General features: G+C 46.6%; 1 protein-coding gene across 3 annotated transcripts; it reads right to left on the bottom strand.

The window, feature by feature from the left end:
- On the bottom strand, positions 1-22857 carry LOC103401322 (probable disease resistance protein At5g66910). Of its 3 annotated transcripts, none has more exons than XR_011576324.1 (4): positions 22618-22857; positions 21588-22226; positions 20873-21478; positions 1-1455 (listed from the first exon to the last, which is right to left on the bottom strand). XR_011576324.1 is itself a non-coding variant. In XM_070814130.1 (3 exons), exons 1-3 carry the CDS (start codon positions 6416-6418, stop codon positions 1275-1277), a joined length of 615 nt encoding a protein of 204 aa, XP_070670231.1. In that variant the 5' UTR covers positions 6419-7104; the 3' UTR covers positions 1-1274. The 3 variants fall into 3 exon arrangements, 1 of the variants encoding a protein (XP_070670231.1); XR_011576323.1 differs by lacking the exons at positions 20873-21478; positions 21588-22226; positions 22618-22857 and adding exons at positions 1603-1964; positions 6347-7104 and having other exon boundaries at positions 1-1073; positions 1136-1455; XM_070814130.1 differs by lacking the exons at positions 20873-21478; positions 21588-22226; positions 22618-22857 and adding exons at positions 1603-1964; positions 6347-7104.
- Between the last annotated feature and the right edge of the window lie 610 nt (positions 22858-23467).

The raw sequence follows: 23467 nt of genomic DNA, 5'->3' as shown, positions 1-23467 counted from the left end.
TGCTTAGAAATTAAATTTCCCTTTAAATTTCACAAAGTTTTGGAAATTTCTTGAAGTTGTCAACATACTGCTCAGTTAACTACATTGATTTTACCCTGCAGTATCTCACACTACTATTTACAAAACAAAAGGCTAAAACTGAAAAGGAGAATGGAAATAGCCTAAAATAGGAAGACACTGAAACACAAATCAGAGAGGTTGAAGAGCAACGTCACTGAGGAAACACAGGTATCAGAACTGAGTCTTGTGGAGCCAGTTTAGGTTGATATTCTCTTTGACAACAATTATCCTTACGTTGTTAAGAAACGACGAGAAAGATTCCCATTAGTATTTTGTCTCTTCATCACAGACCACTTCCTCTAACTGCTTAAGATCCACGACTGATGGAGGCAGCTCTTGCAACCTTGAGCATTGTCCCATGTTGATCTTTCTTAAACTATGCATTTCACCAATGTCTTCGGGCAGCATCTTGATGCTGAAGCAGTCAGATACGTCGAGAAAGTCTACCTTTCCAAGGTTCTTCATCGAGGTTGGAAGCTTTGACAGTTCTGTGCATGATCTTAGCCTCAACATTTCTAAATTTTCCAACCTTCCAATCCCTTCAGGTAAGGCAGATAGCTTATGACAGTTAGTGACACTGAGCTTCTTTAGTTTACTGAGATCACAAAGCTCGGCAGGCAATTCAATTAAATCGCTGCAATAGTCGATATTCATTTCTTCAAGTTTCGGGAATGCCGATGAGATTGAGATGTAACAGTTGTTGAAAGCTTGACCGATGTTACACATGAACAGGGATATCTTCTTCAAACTCGCCAATTGTATGGCGTTCTTGGTTATGGAAGACATTGAGATGCGTTCTAATCTGATTCTCTTAAGATTTGGTAACGAACTCAAAAGTTAGAAGTTACTCAATTCAGCAAGTAAGAAACCATAATTTGTGACTATCACAGCCTTCAACTCATCCATGTTCACCGTGGTGTCGGGTAAGGCATAGTTCTTTGTCTGGAAATTCAAGACTAAAACCTCAGCTTCTGGCAATTGCATGTTGTGCCATTTTGTTGAAAACCCCTCGTCTGCAAAGTAACAACTGTGAGTGGGGAGGAGAAACTAAAATGAAATTACCATTAAGACTTACGTTCACGTGTGCGAACGCGTGCAAGGATGACTATTTATTTGTGCATGTCCACATAATTGCTAAAGAGAAGGGGAGAGATGGAACAACCAGTTGTTATGGATATAAGGACTATATTTGTGCATGTCCAAAATTGTTGACATCAGTGATGCTTCTGTTCTCTCCACCATTTTGGAAGATTGTCTCCACATATGTCAACAATCAGTCTTTTTCTATGTTCTACCGGTTCTTTTTTTGTGTTGTAGATAGCCAGCTCCCTAAGAACATCATGCTGGGTAACAAAGTGCTCACTATAGTACCCGTCCCCCTCCATCTTGTCCTTCCTAGTCATGATCAAAACTAAGTTTCTTAGAAGAGATTTTTTCAACCAACATATTGCAATAACAAGTTATTAGCAGCAACAAGTTGTGAATATAAAGGAGAAAATAGAGCGAAAATATCATACAAGAGAAAATAATAAGCATGCCCACCTTGTAATAACAAGATTAGCTAGACTTCGTTTGGTGAGCTCGTAGAGGTTTGCAATGCACTCTGTATCTGTATCTAGATCATATAACTCTGCCCAGATATCAATGAGGGCAGCAGCAGGGATTCTTTGGTCTTCCGGAAATGAACCTAAGTCTAAAAAACATTCCCTGATGGACACCATTTCTTTACCCAAGGTATCCAAGCTTCGTTCAAGGCAAAAAAGCAATTCAGTCTCCGAATCAAGAATAGAAAAACCTTTAGACCATTGAAGTACTCTTTTTTGCCATATCTCTATAGGCTCCCCGCAAAGCGATCTGCCCACCACTGTAATAGCAAGAGGAAATCCCTTGCAACGCTCAACTATCTGCAGGGTAATTTACCGAAATGAAGTTGTTTATACCATATTTAGGGCCTCGTATTTAGACCTCATATAAATATTCGGAGAACTTAAATGTAATTATGTAATAAAGGAATGGGCAAATATGTAAAAGTGAGGAGTCCTTATTCTATAAAAGGACCCCTCATCCTCACAATTGGGGGGAGGCTCATTCTGACCCTAGGAGGCCAATTCCTAGGCCCTCTCACCCCCTCTCAACGTTCTCGCTCTCAGAGCTCTCTCTCCCTCAAATAAATACAATCAGTGTGGACGTAGCCCAAACTTTAAATACAATCAGTGTGGACGTAGCCCAAACTTTGGGGTGAACCACGATACCTCTTGTGTGATTTATATTTCATGTAGATTCACGGCTGGATTTACGTTGTTCCAAGACCTCCGGTTTTGTGCATCAACATTTGGCGCCGTTTGTGGCAATCGACACAAAAAACTACGTCGGTTCTCTTTCATTTTTTCATCTCACCATCGTGAAACCTCACCACAATATCCACCGTGAATTTGCAGAACCCATCTATCAAAAATGCAGAAATAAAAACACCCAAACTCAACCACAGTTTCTTCTCTCCCCTCACCAACCCATTTCAGATCCTTCGGTCCTTCCAGAAAGATTAGCCTGAGCAGCGTCAGGTGTGGTGCAGTTGCAGACACCGAACCGCCTCTCCTGCCACTTAACGAAGATCAGGCGTGAAGTCGTTATTCACCACGTGGATGTACCTACGTCTGCACCGCGGCATACGCTGCACCAGCGCCACACCTAAGTGTTTAAATGCTATCTGTCTACATCTACTAGGATGCCTTCATTTGGAATGACATTAAAATCCTCCCAATGAGATTTTCCAAAGACATATGGGAATTCAGGCCCAAGTGCATCCTCAGAAATATCTCTTGATGGTTGGGATGAAATTGCTTTTGAATACTCTTTTTTATTGGCCCTTACAGTTGTTCTTTACTTCAGATGTGCTCTCTTAGTCAAGTAACGGAAAACAGGACGAAAACAGATAAAACAGGCCGAGCTCACAGAACTTCTCTGCCTGATATGGGTGGCAACTCTCATCTACAGCTAGATGTTCACCTACTGGAGGCCCTCTTTCTCAACCTGCTCGTGGCCGCACCTCAATCGCACTCTTTCTTCCACAGCCGACCCTGATTATGTCACGGAACGGCTCTGCCAAATCTGCTTGTGGCCGCACCTACCCGCAGCTCATGGACCGGACCTCCCTCTTCCGCCCAAATCACTCGCTCTCGACCTGGCGCAGTTCTTCATCGACTTGTGCATACGCAGGGCCTTTCATCAATCTGTACTTCCTCTCTGGCCCGATGTTGTCTTTTTCTTAGGTGACTATTTCGATGGCGATCCTCACCTTTTGGATGAAGAGTGGAGCGAATCATTGAGCCGTCTCGGACATATTTTTTCACTAAGGTTGCCAGATAGATATTTAAATACCCCAGTTTATTATCTTCCTGGAAACCATGACATTGGCTATGGAAGTCTCCACTCTCGCAATTAGACGATATGAAAAGGAATTTGGTAGCAGAAACTATCGATTTACAGTTGGAAAAGTGGAGTTCATAGCCATTGCTGCTCAGTATTTTGGCTTTGCAAGACCACTGAAAAAACACCCATGAGAAATACTCACAAAGAAGATAAGACTTTATATTTCTTTATATTATTTCTCAATTATAAGCAGATCTGGCATCTTTCCCTCCACTTTCTTAGTTGAGCAGCAAGGAATAAACATGCAAAAGCATGGGGACACTGCTCGAAGCTGGGGTCATCCTGCAAAAGCTTCATTTTCGTCCATCATCTTGTCGAAAGAGAGAAAAGCAGTGAGAACAGAAAAGCAAGAAAAAAGGAAAAAGAGAAGTGAGAATGGAGAGGCACGACCAAAGCAAATGAGTGTGTCTGGAGGTGGAGAGATCAAAGAAAGGAACAGAAAAGAAAAAAGATCATGGTCGTTGGGAGAATATTTCAGAAAGCAGAAAAGAGGAAAGCAAAAGGGATGCACATGGGGACACTGCAAAAGCAAGGAATAAACATCCTGCCAAAATGATGTAATTTATTTTCTTTATCTTTCGGAAACATCTGTATAAACTTTATCAGAGGGTAATATGTATAAACCCCATCAGAAGGTAATTAAAAAAAAATGGAAAAGCCCAAAATAAATGGGCTGGAATGTTGTGTAGAGGGCGAAGGCCCATAAGCCCAAAATAGCTACAACCAGGTGATCAAAAGTACGCCCAGTACTCCAAAATTATTCGGCAACCTGCCGCTATTACCACCAACCAGGTGATCAAAAGTACACCCAATACTCCAAAATTATTCGGCAATCTACCGCTATTACCACTAACCAGGTGATGAAATGTACAACCCGTACTCTAAATTTGGCAACTAGCCATTCATGCCACCAACCAGGTGATGAAATGTACAACCTGTACTCTCCTTCATGCCACCAACCAGGTGATCAAAAGTACGCCCAGTACTCCAAATTATACATGAGCATTACTCATGACAATCATACATAACATTCATGACCATCATTCATGTCAACATTCATGAGCATCACTCATGTTAACATTCATGAGCATCACTTATGACAACATCCATGAGCATCACTCATGTCAATCAACATAAACATTCATGAACATCACTCATGTCAAACAACTTCAAAAGCTTCATTTACAAAAGCTCTAGCTTCAAAAGCTTCATTTACAAAGCTCTAGCTTCAAAAACTTCGTTTACAAAGAGTCCTAGCTTCAAAAGCTTCATTTACAAATAGCCCTAGCTTCAAAAGCTTCATTTACAGAGCTCTAGCTTCAAAAGCTTCACTTACAGAGCTCGAGCTTCAAAGCTTCACTTGCAAAAGCTTCACCCACAAAGCTTCAGTGCAGGGTATACAAATACTGCCTCCGAACAACCGCCACTTCGGCCCATACATGGATTCAATTTGAAGTCTCCAGCCAACAGACTCTATTGACCAAAGACTTGGGGGACTACATTATGTACCATATATTGGGCTTCAACTAGGCCTCATAAAAAATACTTGGGGGACTTAGCCCATTATTTATGTACTGAGGAGCAAGCCCTTCTTCTATAAAAGGGACTCCCTCACTTTCATTAGAGAGCACTCATGAAAAATACTTAGGGGACTTAGGCCATCACTTATGTATTGAGGAACGAGCCCTTATTTAATAAAATGGATTCCCTCACCTTCGTTAGAGAGCATCGCCGCCAGCTGAGCAACCGTCTCACCACGATCATCACTCCTAACCCATTATTCATGTACTGAGGAGCGATCCCTTATTTTATAAAAGGAACTCCCTCACCATCATTAGAGAGCATCAACTCTAGCCCATCATTCATGTATTGAGGAGCGGGCCCTTATTCTATAAAATGGACTCCCTCACCATCATTAGAGAGCATCAACTCTAGCCCATCATTCATGTATTGAGAAGGGAGCCCTTATTCTATAAAAGGGACTCCCTCACCTTCAAACGCCACAAGCCGAGCCAACCAAGGCAACATAAGCCACGAGCCGAGCAGCCTCATAACGTGTGCTACTTCTAGTTGAGCATCATTTCAGATTAAGCACCGCCTCATATCAAGCATCAGTTCAAGACGACCTCTAGTTACTTTGGCCCACACATGGACTGAATTTCAAGTCTCCAACCAAAAGACTATCTTGACTGAAGACTTGGGGGACTACTATTTATACCATATTTAGGGCCTCGTATTTAGACCTCGTATAAATATTCGGGGGACTTAAATGTAATTATGTAATAAAGGAAATGGCAAATATGTAATAAGTGAGGAGTCTTTATTCTATAAAAGGACCCCTCACCCTCACAATTGGGGGGAAGCTCATTCTGACCCTGGGAGGCTCATTCTGACCCTGGGAGGCCAATTCCTAGGCCCTCTCACCCCCTCTCAACGCTCTCACTCTCAGAGCTCTCTCTCCCTCAAATAAATACAATCAGTGTGGACGTAGCCCAAACCTTGAGGTGAACCACGATACCTCTTGTGTGATTTACATTTCATGCAGATTCACGGCCGGATTTACGTTGTTCCAAGACCTCCGGTTTTGTGCATCAACAGAAGTCAACTACCTTTTAAGTTGTAGCGTCAAATTCAAGTTTCTAAGATGAGAAAATGGTAACTATCTACATTTGTTTATTCTAATTTCAGTCTTAAATGCATGATTACCCACAGACTTATATGGTAAATGGATGTGTTCACTCACTCGATTGTGGATGCTTTGTGTAAAGTGAAGATAAGTCCTGGATAATTTTCGAAAACCAAGTCAACTAACTTTTGACTATACATGTTATGCATTGCAAGTTGCAACTAAAATTACCTTTTCTCGAATATCTTTTGGAACATGAGAGCTCTTATCTCCAAGGGATGCTGAATGATGAAAAAGTTTCATCGCATTGTCATGATCCAATAATTGCAAATAATAAGGGGAACCATATCCCTGAAATTCAGACCTAGATGTCACCAAAAACTTGCAATTTTCCGTTTTGAAATGATCAAACTTCTCCACAAGGGATTCTGATCCAGACCAAACATCATCCAGGACAATCAGTAAAGGACTCTGCCCTTCTTCCTTCAGAAAACTTTGCAGCCACGTCACTATACTAACTTCGTTTTGGAAAGTAGGTACCTCGAAACAATGGCGAAGCCAGGATTTCTCGGGGGGAGGGGCGAGGTTAAAGAAAAATGGCAACAACTAAATCTTTTTATATAGTAATGTCTTTCATAATTAATCAATACAAACAAATTACAATTGTTGCCGGCGAGGTTTCATGTCATGAAAACGTCGCATAATAGGCTCATTATCAATAAAAGAAAATACATCTCTCTCAATGTAAACAATCATATGCTATCACTCAACCATTGATCTCCCATTTTGTTACACAATGGTGTTTTCACATCTCTTTCAATGTAAACAACCATGCTATCACTCTTAATCCTAGAGTAGACTATACTATAGTATGCATAATAACTAATTCAACCAACAATTCAATTAATCAATACCAATAAGCATACAAATTATTCGATAAATAAAAATGCAATTCAACTAATCATATGAATAATTGTATACATAATACATTATGTAATTGTTGACCCTAGAAATTACAAAGCCTACGTGGCGCGCAGGCCAAGTATATTCTAAGCTAACTACGTCCTTCGGTGATTGCGGGCGTGCCAACTCGTCGGCCGAGGCTCGGCCGAGGAGTAAATTTGATGATGCTGCGTTGGGTCGCGCTACTGACTTCTGCGTCTTGCGATTGCGGCCGAGAAAGGAACACGTCTCGGCCTCTTGGGTTCTCGAGCCTGAAGACAAGGCTGCTATTTCTTACAAAGTTCACGAACCGAATTCGGCTTGCAATGTGCCGAATGTAATAACTGTGACACCTCACCTCGCCGAGAAGGCTAATGAGATGACCTCGACCAACAAGGATTCGAAAACCCTTCTCGACCGAGACTTGGATAGGTAATCGACCGTCCTCGCCGCAGTGCTGTTGATGCCAACGGAAGATACTGCGAGACCGACCGACTCTACGGTGACAGAGCTATCTATGCCGACTTAAGATATCACCGGTTGCTTCCACAGTGCTGTTGATGCCAACGGAAGATGTGTCAGCGAAAAAGGAAAAGAAAAAGATCTCAAGTTGTGAGAGTTTGCGCAGGGCAATTTTGTATTGATTTTGTGGGGCTTTTCCTGATGCACAGCTTCCGCTATTTATAGCACTGGACCCCGAATCTGAGATAGAATCCTATTCGGACTAGGTTTTCCCTCTCCGGATCAATATCACCTCGACCAGTCCTGTTTTTATTAGGATTGTGAACCTAGTCCTTATTCGAGCCCTATCCGCTTCTAGGTTGTTAATCCTGCCGAGAATCCCTATTGTATCAGGACTCGGCTTGTCATTGCATTTTGACCTAACCGGCCTAGGTTTGGAAGCCCATAAGCTGAACGATCCATGGTCTTCTTGTCGCAAGGCCTTCCGGGCCGAGAATGGTTCTACACTCGGCCCAAACTATTATTTTGGGCCCAAACATTGCCCCCTCGCTTCTGAGGTCCTCGGCCTGCAATCTTCGGCCGAGTTCCGGCCTTGAAGAAGCGAATCTACCACTCAGAATCCTCATACCCGAGTTCCAAGGCGCATTTATTGAGCACGATCGCACGATCTTGATCCTGCTAACCTACTCACCAAGTGGCGTCATCTAATATGGCCAATCCCACATAATGACGTCTAAGGCGTGCGGCAGCCTGAACTGTCTTGCCTATCATGACCACTATCTCAATCCGCGAGCCACTACCTCAGTCCGTGAGCCCATTTGTCATCGTGCGGTCGTCGAACCGTCTTTTCGTCATTAATTTAGCCGTCACACGCAATCGTGCGCCCCCAAAACCCTAAAACCTTCGGTCTTCTCAACCGCATTTCCCAAATGTTCATCATGATCAACAATTCCTTTGGTCGATTTTGCCCTTTGTTTTGAATTTCGAACGATTGCTCTTCCCCTCACAACTCTATAAATACCGAAATTTCCTCATTTGTACTTTTACGCTCTCAAACTTCCCAAAATTCTCTGCCATTGATTTCTAGTGCCTCTCCTATTCCGAGTCTTCGTCTTTAAATCCCCAACCCAGAAAAACCCTTTTACTCCGTGCTTCTTTTTCATAATGGCATCCTTCATCTCCAAGCTTTCCAGGGAATGTGACCAACATCCGAAGATCCTTGATCGGAGCTCGATCAAGACCATCCGGTTTGAAAATGACATGAACACCCAGTACCAAATCTTGGGTCCTCTCTTCAAGGCTACAATACCGCCGACTATCATCGGCCTTCTACAGGAGCACTGCCTAAAACCCTTGCTTCGAGGGTTTGAATGGTCGCGATGGGATGCGGCTAAACCCCAGGGCTCCTGGCCCTCGACGACCACATCCTGGGCAGCCTGGGTCGTTCGAATGGAACGACTCTTCGGCGAGCAATGGAAGGCCCTTGGCATCTACGACGCCATCCTCCTTTCGTCCATGGAAATCGTCCCCGACAAGGAACTTCTCCAAGCCGCTCTGTGCTTCTGGTGTTCGGCTACCAACACAATGGTCCTTCCTCTGGGTCCCATGGGTCCCACCGTCCTGGATATTACTGCCATTATGGGGACTTCGGCGACCGGGATCCCTGTCGACGCGACCCTTTCTGGGCATCCGTCGAATATCGACCTGAAAACGCTCTTCGACCGTCGGGCCTTCGAGACCTTGAGCCGTGACGGTCATATCCCGTCGAAGGAAGATATTCAGAAGCTCCACAAGAACTTCTGTAATTACAACACCCTCTATCTTCACTTCGCCGGCCGAGGAGAAGAGGACCTGCGAGAGGGAGAGCATGAAGCTTTCCTCTTCTACTGGTACAACAAATACATTTGTTGTACCAAGTCAAACAAGTGTTTGGTCGAGAACATGCCGGTAGCCGAAGCCCTGGCCAGTGGTCACGTCTTGGCGCTGAGTTCCAACATTCTCGCCCAACTTTTCCGCTGCCTGGCCGAGGCGACCCTCCAAAAGGTCGACCCGCACCAGAATGGTCCTCTCTGGGTCTTCCAACTCTGGTTGCAGGTATACTTCACCTCCCTTCGGCCGGCCATAGCCGAATTCTCACCAACAGAGGCGCTTGGGTCTCAATTGGCCTCTCGTCCGACACCTCCCCATCAAGCCGAAGAGGTATTTCAGTACCTCTTCGCCCTCGACGACTTCTCCAACGACGAGTTCCTAATATGTCGTCGTCGAGACTATCCTTCCTCCATCAGGCTGCCTATCTCCTCATGGAGCGCGGAGGAGGACGCCGATCTCCGTCAGACCTGGGGGTCGTTTGTGCTTGCCCGCGACCTCCCTCTCGGCTGCGATGGGAAACGGTCAGGATGGGAAGTATATCATCCGAACTTCCTCGCCCGACAGCTCGGCTACCTTCAGGGCTGCCCTATCCCCCTTCTCTTCTCCCGAACGGTCCTAAGCCGTGGACGCGAACCTCGTTCCTCTGAGAAGGAATGTAGAATCGCCGTGAAGGAGTTCCAAGAGCGCTGCCAAAAATTCCGCCTTCGACCAGCCACCCCGGAAACCCAATGCACCGACACCTTTGGTGAGTGGTGGGAGCAATACACCCAGGAATTCTTTGGTGCGCCGGTCGAAGACGTGCTTAGCAGACTCTTTGGTGACCGGCCTAAGAAGGCCTCGGCCCCTCATCCTCAAGGTACCGGTTTCATTTTCTTCCTTTCCATCAACCTTGCATATTGAGTTGCCTTACTGAGTTGTCTTTATCTTTTTAGGTAGTCGGCCTTTGAGAAAGACGGAGGCAGTTGCCGCTGCCACGACCGGGAAAAAATCGGTCGTGGCCCAAAAGGACAAACCCGCTGGTAGGGCCGTGCTGATCAAACGGCCTCGCCAAGAGGCCGAGCCGGCTGTCGAGCCTTCCCCGCCAGCCAAGCGGGTCAAACAAATGGCGAAGAAGGGTGCCCGGGAGATCCACGTTATCTCCAGTCACACGACGACTCCCAGTGCTTCTTCTCCCGCCGCCGGCCATTCTGGGGTCGAGACACAGCCGGCCTCGGCCGCAGAGACGGCCCCAGCGCGGCCTGCCTCTGTGGCCGGCGCATCAGTTGTACCTCCCTCTGCCGAGAAGGCACCTGTCTCTCAACAGGCGGTTTCTACGACCGAGGGAACTTCTCCCAAGAATCCAAAGCCCTCGGTCCTTGTGTTGGACGAAAGCGAGGGGAGCGACGAGGTCCCGCTGGCGCACCGTCCTCATACTCGTCGACAACCTCCTCCAATACCCGAGATGGCGGTTCAAACCGGCCCCTCCCCGGTTAATCGTGGCAAGCGCACGGTCGAGGAACCGATCCCGGTGGTCGAACCTCTCGTTCCTTCTCAGGACCAGGGCGTCCCTGCCTCCTCTGAAGCAGCTGCGCCAGTCGGCCCATCGGCAGCCGACCGGGGCAAACGGCTGTTCGAGGAACCCGAGGCTACGGCGGAATCGCCGGTCCATCCCCAAGACCAAGGCTTCCATATTCCTCCACAGGAGGTTACCTCGGCCTTTGTAAGTACCTTCACTCGTCTCCTCCTGATTACTTTTCCGCTTTAGACCTCTAAACAAAGAAAATACCAAATGTCAGGTGCCTATACATTCTTTTCACCGTCAATTCTATGCGCCGAAGGGCGTTATCTATATTTCCTGGCCGCCTCAGTGGCCATCAAACGTAGATAACCTCCATCGGCCGCGTGAAGTGAGAAGCAATCTGAGACATTGGGCTCGGCCATTGAGTTCTTTAGGTTCGAGCAACGATCCTGGGGACATGGCCGAGGTCTCCTCTCGGCAGGTTAAAACACGACACCTTCTTGCTATTCTTGTCATGACTTCCTTTAAACTTAACCTTGTTTATTTGTGCAGGCTTCATGGGAGGTTGAATTCAAAGCCCTCCTTTCCAGCACGACTGCAGAGTCCGGCCCTTCGGCCGCTTCGACTGATGCTGCCGATCCAAGTGCCCTAACCCAGCTGCGAGAAGTCCTAGCGCTCTCATCATCGCAAGTTCTTGAGCGCAACGGTCTCGATTTGCTCGGCGTGTGTCTGAACGACCTTGGAGCCGATGGTCGCCTGAGCGGAGATGCCATTGTCCGGGCATCGTCTGCCTTGGAGCGCGTTCGGGAGACATTTAGTATCTTCCAGACTGCTCTGAAGGCCGAACAGGACCTGCAAGCCGCCATGGCCGTTCAAGACACCCTCCGTCCGAAGATTGACGATCTACGGGCAAAAGGAGAAACGTTAGCCGAGCTCGACCGTCAGATGGCCGAACTAGCAAAACGTCGGTCGGCCATTGCTTCTGAGCTTGCGAGGGACTTCGAGTCAGGCGGGAAGGATCGCCTAACTGAGTATGCGGCGGCCAACAAACGAGTCGAGCGGCTGAAGCTGGATAAAAAGAATCGGCAGGCCGAAGTCATCATGGCCGACGTGCGGTGGTTGGAGCTGAAGGCTCTGCTCAGCACTCTTCTTCCCTCTTCTCCTTAGATATATTTGAATGTAAACCAACCGTCCTACTCATTTGTAAATACTTATCAATTTTAATGGATTGATTTTTTACTCACGCATTTCCCAAGTAACTGGATAGTATTTCTTCAAAAACTTCCCATTAATCGGTAATTTGTGAATCACACCAGTCCGATCTTTAAGATGATACGCCCCTTTACTGTATACTTTATGCACAATGAACGGCCCTTCCCAATTCGGCGACCACTTGCCGAACCTAGGATCTTTTAGTCCTACGGGCAACACCGTTTGCCATACCAATTCACCCTCGCCGAACGTTTTCTGTCGCACCTTTTGATTATAGGCTCGCTCGGCAATCTGTTTTTGCGCCACTAGTAAGTTATACGCGTCAAGTCGCGCTTCTTCCAAATCTTCTAGTTCCTGTCTCATGGACTGATTGTATTCGGCGCTAAACAAACTACTTTGTTCAATTAATCGCAACGAATTTATGCTCAACTCGACTGGTAGCACTGCATCGTGTCCGTAGGTTAATGCGTATGGGGTTGTTGCAGTCGCCGATCGGGGCGACGTTCGGTATGCCCATAATGCCTCGTTCAACTTCAAATGCCACATGCCAGGCCTGTCTTTTATTATTTTTTCGAGGATGCCGATCAACACTTTATTACTTGCTTCGGCCTGCCCATTCGCCTGTGGATAATACGGTGTGGACTGCTCCAGCCGAATGTTCAAATTTGCCGTGTATTCTTTAAACCTTTCGGCTGTGAAGATTGTTCCATTGTCGGTTATGATTGTTTCTGGTACACCGAACCGAGTCACAATGTGTTCCTCCACGAAGTCGCAAACTTCTTTAGATGTTAACTCGGCATATGATTTTGCTTCGACCCACTTAGTAAAGTAATCAGTTGCGACTATTATCCATGCATGTTTAGCAGCTCCAGAAGTCGGCGTGATTTTGCCGATTACGTCCATGGCCCATCCTCTAAACGGCCACGGCTTAATGACCGAATGTAGTGATTCGGCCGGGACCCTTTGTATAGGCCCATGGATTTGGCACTGCACGCATCCTCGTGCAAACTCGATACAATCTTTCAGTATTTTCGGCCAAAAATAGCCGTGTCGTCGGAGTAGCCATCGCATTTTCCGTCCAGATTGGTGAGCTCCGCATACCCCTTCATGAACCTCTGCGATCGCCCGAGCACTCTCTTGGGGGCCGAGGCATAGCAGTAACAAACCATCTTCGCCCTTTCGGTACAACTCGTTCTGGTACGTGACATAGTTCATGGCGTGAACCCGTGTCCTGCGACTATGTGTCCCGTTAGGATTATCAAGGTACTGCATAATGGGTTTCCTCCAATCATCTGGTATAGCCTCGGCCGCGCAAATTTCTATAGAGTCCTGCCGATCCAACAACGAAGGCAAGGACATGACCCTGGTGCGGATCACATTGTCTCGACGGAGGATTTGCTGATTAACCAAGGCCGGGTATAGCTGTCGTAATATTGGTATCTCCCGGCCTAGCTTGCCCCCCATGAGTTGAGCACCGGAGGCGATCTGAGCCAACTCGTCTGCGTCGGTATTATGAACCCGAGAAATATGCTCGAATGTAATACCGTCAAAAGACTCGGCCAAATAGCTGGCGACCATGTGGTAGGGCGCCAGAGTACAACTCATGCAACGAAAAGACCCATTAATTTGGTTAATCACGAGTTCAGAATCACCGAGGACGAGGGCACGAGTGGCTCGAAGGTCAAGAAGGAGGCCAAGACCAATGACAAGAGCCTCGTATTCGGCCTGATTATTGGTGCACTCGAAATCCAGTTTGAGCGAAAAATACCAGCGATCGTTGTGAGGAGATTGAATGACGATGCCCACGCCGGCCGAAGACGAAGTACTGGAACCATCAAAATACATCGTCCAATAGTTGTCGCGGGTCACCACCATGCCGATTTCGACGTCAGCATCCCCGAAACCATAAGGCGAAGGGTGCTGAGCAAGGAAATCGGCCAACGCCTGTCCCTTCACAGCTTTCTGCGGCACGTACTGTAAACTAAATTCGGACAACGCCATTGTCCACTTCCCAATTCGGCCTTTGACGATTGGTCGGGTAAGCATGTACCGGATAACGTCGGTCTGGGCAATGACTTGGGTGACCGACGGGAGCATGTAATGCCGGAGCTTGGATGCGGCGAAAAATACGGCGAGACACAGTTTCTCGACGGCGGGATAATTGATCTCTGGTTGATTGAGATTCCGGCTTAGATAAAATATAGCCTGCTCTCGGCCGGCATCATTGTCTTGCGCGAGGAGGCAGCCGATAGATTCTTCGGCCGCCGAGATATAGAGCTTCAGAGGTTTACCACGCCGAGGGGGAACTATGACAGGGGGTTTCGTGAGGGATACTTTGATCTGTGTAAACGCCGCCTGATGCTCGCCGTTCCACACGAATTTATCCGAGTCCTTGAGTTTCAAAAGCGTGGAGAACGCTTTCATTTTACCGGCCGAGTTAGCAATAAATCGGCGGAGGAAATTGATCTGGCCAAGCAAGGACTGGAGTTGTTTCTTCGTCGTTGGGGGTGGGGCATCGACGATTGCGCGTGCTTTATTCGCATCGACTTCAATTCCACGGTGATGCACGAGGAAACCAAGGAAATTTCCGGCCGACACGCCGAAAGCACATTTGGCAGGATTCATCTTGAGGTTGTGCTGACGCATGCGGAGGAAAGCCTGTCGGAGGTCGTCCAGATGTGTCCGTCGGCGTTTAGATTTGATGACAACGTCGTCGATGTAAACTTCGACGATGGTTCCGATTAAGTCGTGGAAGATGGTGTTCATCGCTCGTTGGTATGTGGCGCCGGCATTTTTGAGGCCGAATGGCATAACAACCCACTCGTAAGTACCGAGTGCCCCCGGGCAACGGAAAGCAGTTTTATGCACATCGGCTTCGGCGATGAATATTTGATTGTACCCAGCATGCCCATCCATAAAGGATAACATCTCATGATTCGCCGCGGCGTCGATTAACAGGTCTGAAATCGGCATTGTATACTCATCTTTGGGAGTTGCCAGATTCAGATTTCTGAAATCGATGCATATGCGCAGTGCACCATTTTTCTTTAAAACAGGAACGATATTCGCCAACCATTCAACATATCGAGCTGTCCGAATAAACCCGGCTTTCAAAAGCCGAACCAGCTCGTCCTTGATGCTGAGTTGCACTTCCGTCGAAAATCGACGCGGTGGCTGACGGAAAGGTTTACATCCGGGCTTAATACGTAACTCATGCTCGACAAGAGTACGATCTAAGCCGGGCATCTCATGGTAGCTCCAAGCAAAGCAATCTTTGAACTCCGTAAGCAAGGCACGAAGCTCATCTTTCATTTGTTGGGGAAGTAAAGCACTAATAAACAAAGGCCGTGGGTCATCGGCCGTCCCAACATTAATCTCTTCCAGGGGATCCTTAACTTGAGGCCGATGGTCTTCGAGCGCGGCCGGGGCGGCTTGAATTTTATCAAGAGACAAAACAGGACCATTATCTCCTTCGGCCAGGAACTCGACGAGGTTAACGCCCGAATTTGGCTGTTTAGATATAGTATACCAATGGGCCAGCAGTCGTTCCATAGTAGATGAAACCGCGGCCCTACGTGCTTCTCGATCGGTGTCAGACATCGGCCTCGGGGAGGAAATTGGCTAATCCGAGTCTCGCCGAATCCTGGTGGACAGTCTCGGCGCCAACCTCGATAGCTTTCTGTACAGAAATCCGAGTCGGCCGGCCTTCATCATTGAAGCCTTGCAAAGTAATGTAGCCGACGTGGTCATCATAATACCGTGCTTGGATCATGTTAGTTTCAAAGGGCTGGTTATCGGCTGGGTGAACAGTGACCGATTTGCCGTCCCAAAAAACAAGCACTTGATACAATGAGGAAGGAATACAACTGGTTTGATGAATCCAATCTCGACCGAGCAGTGCATTATACTCGGTTTTGGAATCAACTACAAAAAAAGCGGTCATGTGAGTGCGACCGGCAATAGTCACAGTTAACGGAAGTACACCCTTGGTTTGCGATTTGTCGCCGACGAAACTACTCATTGTGATCCCTGACGGAATAAGTTCGTCGTTCGAGCGACGCAAGGCCTTCATGATGTTCAGAGGCAGGATATTGACGGTCGCGCCACAGTCGACAAAAACTTTAGAAACGGGATATCCCTCGATGTGGGCCGTCACATACAATGGCTTTAAATGGTGGAGTGCGGCCGATGACGAACGAGGAAATAATTCGGTCAAAGCGGCCTTCAGACTGTCATCTTTCGTTGTTGACTCATCTTCAGCAATAGACACAAAATCCACATGGCCAGTTTCCTCGGCGACTACATCACCATCGAGGAAATTCGGTTGAGCCGTGCTTGATTGAAAATCAGCAGGTAACACATGGACCATACTAATTTCCATGTTATCCAAGACTGACGGGCCCATCGGGTTGGGACCCTCCTCGCTAACCTCATCCCTCGTTTGGTCGACGACTGCGGGCTCTGTTTTTGTCAGAGTTGGACAAAAAGACTCCTCTGTCCCTTCTTCGAGGGTTTGAACCTGTGGTGCTGCTTCGGCAGCTTGTTGGTTCTGTGTGACCGCCGCAGGCGAGGTTGAGATCGACAGTGTGCTTGGGGTCAGGACCTGCACCTGCTCTTGGTAGTATAGCCGGGCATCTCTGGTATCGAGATAAGCATCCAGACGTGCAACACGTGCTACTTCATCGGTCGTGAGACCGAAGAGAGAAACCGCCGAAAATACTTCGAAGTGATATCGTAAATACTGAAGATCCTCCATTGAGAAAGGAAGGTCGGCTGCAACGATATCAGTGTATGGGTCGACTTCAAATCCAAGGACACGGGCTTCTCGTATGTGCTGGAACCTTGCCTTCAATCCCGGGTCAGAGGTCTTCTAGATGATGCGCTCGGCGTCCGGACAAGTCAGGACTAGATCAATGGTGTCCTGGCATGCTTTCGGCAAACCATACAGATCGTTGGCCGAATGTTTCTTATGGAATTCGCGCATATATTCTAAAGCCTCCCCAAGGAATGGTGGATGCAAATTCCGTCGAATTTTAATCAACGGTTCTTGTATAGCTGGCTGAGCTAATTTGCTCTCGGCCTCTTGCCTGAAATGCTTGAGGCGTGCCTTCATCTCCCCTGGGCGAAGAAGAAGTTTGATCCGTTTATCGGCTTCTTCGAACGTGGTCTCGATATCTCGGTCGACCAACCGTTTCCCCTGACCCAACTCTGTCATAATAGCTGGAGATGGTCGTTCATCACCAGTAGCAACTGTGTCCTTCGGCCGCCATTTAGGGGCCGAAGTTTCTTGGGCTGCCTGCCGACGGGCCATGCAATCTATCCTCTGGTGCCGGCGTTTCTGGGATTTGGACAACGCGGTGTAGACGCCTTTCGAAGAATGATATGTGTACCAACGTTGATCTTTAGGCTCGGGAGGTTTGAAGGTTTTTTGACTCCGCGACGATTCCGAACTACCAGAATTACGTGTATAATAGTCCTCGTCATAAAATGAAGCGCCAAAATCGAGGCGCCGCCTGACTGAGGATGTCTCTTCCATCTTCACTTTTGGGCCGAGCCTATCAAAAACCCCTTGGTGTCGGCCGACGCCGGCTGCTTTTTGCTGAATTGCGGCCGTAGGTCGTTCTGTGATAGGCGAAGATGGTTTCTCCTCTGGCTCACTGCCGACCTTCGCTCTACATTTACTGCAAAAAACCGCCGTCCCACTATCTTCATCGGTGCTATAATCCCTCATAGGTTTAACAATAGCGGGTCCTGTTAAAGCTGTAGGTGGTTTGTTCGAACGAAAATCGGCCATGAAACGTGGCCGAGAATTCTGAGTGCGAAAGTCTTGCGTCGCAACAACTTCGGCCTTCCCTTTTCCTTTGTCCTTAGGTAGGTATGCATCGACCATATTCACGGTTGCTGTGGGGAAAGGATCAGCATCAATACTCATCTTCTTCTCTGGAAATTTCAGTTTTCCATTATCAATCCAGCTCTGGACGTTGTCTCGAAATACGACACAATTGTTTGTCGTATGTTTACTTGAATTATGGTATTTGCAATACACCTTTCCTTTAAGCTCTTCGGCCTTGGGAATGTTGTGACCAGGCCGAAGTTTGATGATCCTTGCTGACAACAGTTGATCAAAAATTGCGTCAGCCTTTGTAATATCAAAAGTATACACTTTTGACGGTTTCAATGTTCCTTCAGTGGCCGAGCGGCTTTTGACTTCCCTGGAGTCAACTTGAGTCAAGGCCTTGCAAACGTATGGCTTATCTATTACTATCTCAGCCGCATCCACACTAACGCATTCATCCTCGGTTGACGCATAACTGACGGTAGGATTCTTGTAAATCGTCCCCCGAGACGGAGTTTTCGAAATCTTTTCCTCGCGGAGCAAATAATCATACTGTTCGACATGTTGGGCTAATTCATACATATCCCGAACATTTGCCCCCAAGAATTTCTTTTTGTATTCGACGTCGAGGCCGTTCAAAGCAAGCCGGACGAACTCGACTTCGGGCAAGGGTACTCGGCACCAATTCCTGGCTGATTTGAACCTGGTAAGATAATCCATCGGGGACTCATCTGATGCCTGAGCCATCCTTGCTAATGAAGAAACCGACACCTCCAACCCTGGTCGATAAAACTGCTCGTGGAATTTCTCGACCAACTCCTCCCAGTTTTGGATGGAATTAGGAGGGAGATTGATATACCAAGCAAATGCCGAGCCGGTCAACGAGAAGTTGAACAGCCGTAATTTATGGAAATCACTATGAACATCGCCGCATTGCGCGGTGAAACGAGCCACGTGCTCCAACGAAGACAAGGACGATTCACCGGCAAAAAGGCTAAAATCCGGAATCTTGAAACCTTTCGGATATCCGAACGTTTCTATGTAGGCCGGGTACGGATGGATAAACTTAGGAAACTTCGGCCCTTTCTTCATGGCCGAGTCGATCATCCGCTGAACCTCGGTCATATCAACAGGTGTTGCTTCGACCCTCTGGTCGATTCCGTCCGACCTACTATTTGACCCTCCGACCTTTTCCAAGTCAATTGGTTTGGGCCGAGCAGGAATTGGCTCGGCCTGTACCATTGGTAACGGATTATTTCTTGGTGGCAAGCGCTGGAAAGGATCGAAAGGCCTGCCGTCACTGAATTTACTAACCAGCATTTCGAGCAGTCTGGTTTGCTGCTCAGTGGAATTGAGTATCACGTCATGTAGCTTGTCAATACCTCGGCTAAACGTCTGCTCAACTGACCGAGACTGCTCGTCGAGTCGCTTTCGAAGAAACGACCTTGTTGGTGGGTCAGATCCTTCACCGCCATCCTCGTCGCAATCCTCCATTATCCCTTCATTGAGAACACAAGTGTTCCTGTTAGGGATTTCTAGACTGCGGTGTTGACCGCCGAGATTAACTTCCCTTTCTCGGCGAGTCGCACTTGTGGACTCAGGTGTCCCGGCGCTAAGGGGATTCTGCGCCTGTGGCACACTTTGTCCTACGTTCTGAATCGGTAAATCGGCTGTTGATTTTCCCATAGCTGTTTTCTTTTTTACCGATCGCGTTTCAATTGGCATGAACTTCGTAGTTTTAGCACTGGGTCCCACCGGGCGTGCCAAAATGTTGACCCTAGAAATTACAAAGCCTACGTGGCGCGCAGGCCAAGTATATTCTAAGCTAACTACGTCCTTCGGTGATTGCGGGCGTGCCAACTCGTCGGCCGAGGCTCGGCCGAGGAGTAAATTTGATGATGCTGCGTTGGGTCGCGCTACTGACTTCTGCGTCTTGCGATTGCGGCCGAGAAAGGAACACGTCTCGGCCTCTTGGGTTCTCGAGCCTGAAGACAAGGCTGCTATTTCTTACAAAGTTCACGAACCGAATTCGGCTTGCAATGTGCCGAATGTAATAACTGTGACACCTCACCTCGCCGAGAAGGCTAATGAGATGACCTCGACCAACAAGGATTCGAAAACCCTTCTCGACCGAGACTTGGATAGGTAATCGACCGTCCTCGCCGCAGTGCTGTTGATGCCAACGGAAGATACTGCGAGACCGACCGACTCTACGGTGACAGAGCTATCTATGCCGACTTAAGATATCACCGGTTGCTTCCACAGTGCTGTTGATGCCAACGGAAGATGTGTCAGCGAAAAAGGAAAAGAAAAAGATCTCAAGTTGTGAGAGTTTGCGCAGGGCAATTTTGTATTGATTTTGTGGGGCTTTTCCTGATGCACAGCTTCCGCTATTTATAGCACTGGACCCCGAATCTGAGATAGAATCCTATTCGGACTAGGTTTTCCCTCTCCGGATCAATATCACCTCGACCAGTCCTGTTTTTATTAGGATTGTGAACCTAGTCCTTATTCGAGCCCTATCCGCTTCTAGGTTGTTAATCCTGCCGAGAATCCCTATTGTATCAGGACTCGGCTTGTCATTGCATTTTGACCTAACCGGCCTAGGTTTGGAAGCCCATAAGCTGAACGATCCATGGTCTTCTTGTCGCAAGGCCTTCCGGGCCGAGAATGGTTCTACACTCGGCCCAAACTATTATTTTGGGCCCAAACAGTAATACTAATAATTCAATTAATTAATCAATAATGGAGAATTCAAATTTTAATTTTTACCCTAAAAAATAATTTCATAATTTCATATCAATAATCAATAACCAATAACCATATTAGTGCATTGAGTGCTTTACTATATGATTCTATTCTATACCAATTAAACAAAATTCATTTTAAATAATTAATTAGGGTTAGGGATTATAAATTTGGGAATTAAAAAATTTACCTAAATAGTGGGTTTGATAGTTGGAATCTGGGCCCCTGGCACTGCTGCTGAGTGCTGAATGCTGATTGGTTTGTTGCCAAACGGATAGGCAGCGCTGATCCGTGTGCTGTTCCGTTTTCTGCCTTTGATGCAAAGCAAAGCAGCAAACGGGAAAGGGCAGGGAAAACGACAGCACGAGAGAGAGATGAAGTGATATAATGAATGGGGGACTCGCGGTCCCCCCATATAACTTTTTTTTTTCTTCCAACTTATCAAAACGGGCCGTTTCATTTTTTCTTTTTTTTTAGTAAATTTTTTTTTTACCCAAACGACGTGGTTTGGCGTGGTTGTGTTGAAAAAAAAAAAGCAATCAGTTTAGTAAGCTCTGCAAGTGCAGAGCAGAACACCGGAGAGGAGAGTCGGAGACAAAGAGCAGTGGCAGGGGAGGGGCAAAACCAGCGCTCTAGGCTTGTTTTTCCGGCTAGGGGAGTGGCGGACGTCACTCCTCGCCCTCACCTGGCTTCGCCACTGCCTCGAAACCCTTTCGTTGATATAGATCTTGTACAATATTTTCCAAGTTAGGCTTTTTTGAAACCGTGACGAAGAAGATATTATCCATGAATGTATCTATCCAAAGAAAACATAATAAATCTGCCATTGAAATATGCCGTGGGTGTAAAAAGGTAAAAAAAAAAAACACATACAATTCGGAGTGCTAACGTATAACATATGATACCTTTGACATCCTTGTCTTGACAAAACTTTGTAGCCAAAGTGGTTTTCCCACATCCTCCGGGAGCAGTCAGCACAACCATTGACACATTTTCGTCCTTTAGAAGCTTCCTCTTCAATTCATTCAGAGGAAAATCCAATCCAACCACAAGTGGCGGAAGTTCAGGTACTGCACACCAAGCTTCACTGTCGGGTTTTTTTGGTATCACCAGATTCGATTCAATTCTGCTGACCAACTTCTCTACATTCTTCACCGAAACTGAGTTGTCCTTCACATCCCTTATTTCCTGAACTTTTAGTACTTCCAAAAGTCGTTGAAGAGATTCATCCCATCCAGTCAGCTTGTTGGCATACTTGTACCTTTTGTACACGCTCCACCAGCGGATCTTTCCGCACTTTTGAAGGAGCTTTATGCCCTCCTCCAAGTGTTGTTTTAAGTTTTCTAGTTCTACATCCGGAAGATTTCTATATCTAACAACAATGATTGCAAAGAGTCTAACCTGGATTTGATGTCTTTGAGGAGGGGCTTAAACATTACATTCTCCGCGGTCAGCTCCTTGAGGACGTCATACAGCATGTTGAATACGGTTCCGAGACCATCCCCTCCAAAAAGACCATCTGCTCCTCCACTCATTCCTCGACTCTTAACACCAAAACCCAGCACCAAAATCAGAAAAACTCACAAAAGTCTCAATCTAAAATTTATTACAACAGAAAAAAACTACGGAACTTGGTCGAAATGATCATTTTTCACCCAATTGCTGCAATGAATTGAACAGTTTTTCAGTACGTTGTCGCTATTAGATTTTGCTCAGTTCAGCAACTGGAATTTGATTTCGGACCATCTTTGCCACTTTCCCAAAACAACAACAGATTGGAAACAGTGGAAACTATGGAAAAGTGAGACTCTAAAATTTGCAACTCAAGAAATACAAGGTTCAATGTTCTCTTACGTTGTTGGTGGTCATGCAAGACAGGATAAACAAAAAATATATTTTCTTCACCATACTATCTGGGGTTTAGCATATAAATACCTACTATTGAAGCTCGATCGAAATATCGGCGTTGGAGCGAGTTGACTTTAACAATAGCTGATTGAGTGTGATGGGAGACTTGGATTTTAACCAGGAAACTGGATCAGCATGTCTGGGAAGCTCATGGTGAGACAGAGAACCCAACCATACTGCAGGTAGAGGCCTACCACAATTGTAATTTTGCCAGAAAATGTTGTTCCATTATCCTATTAACTTGTGAAGGCTATGTTTCGAAGGGAGACAAAAGCATTAAGAAAGACACAAAGGTGGTTTGAACCAATGAGCAATGAACGATAAATAAATCATTCCCTTTATCAACGATCGAGCACTATTGATCATACTTTTCTTTTTCATTTATTTTTTTTTTCTTTTTGGTACATCCTTTCCTGTAGAAAGGAACAAAATTTTTATTCCAAACTTAGATTACAAACCAAAGGCTCATATACACAAAAACAAAACAAAACAAGGGTCACCACAACAAACTCAAAAGGGCCCAACCACGGCCCAAAGCTAGAAACAGAAACAAAAGAAAATTATGGAGTCCTACTACCACCACCGCAATGGTATTTCCTAAGCAATCATTTTCGCATTCCCCAGCAGACACCATAAATCCTACCAAGCAGCACCGCAGAGATTAAAAGCACGAAAATCCTATCACCCAGCCACAAATATTGTGCCGATCTCAGCCAGAAATTGAAAGAAGTCCGGGGATTTACCACGAACAACACTGCCAACACAGGCAGACAGAGAGAAGGAGGTGGTGTTGTAAACATTAGAGCCAGCGTGATCATCGGAACTCTACACACCTTCTCGAAAGATCACAACAAACTGCATTGAAAACTGACTGCAG

The sequence above is a fragment of the Malus domestica genome, chromosome 15 (assembly GCF_042453785.1).
Source record: "Malus domestica chromosome 15, GDT2T_hap1".
NCBI lineage: Eukaryota > Viridiplantae > Streptophyta > Magnoliopsida > Rosales > Rosaceae > Malus > Malus domestica.
Note: the sequence above shows the minus strand (reverse complement) of the source record. Positions and strands in the feature narration are given on the sequence as shown.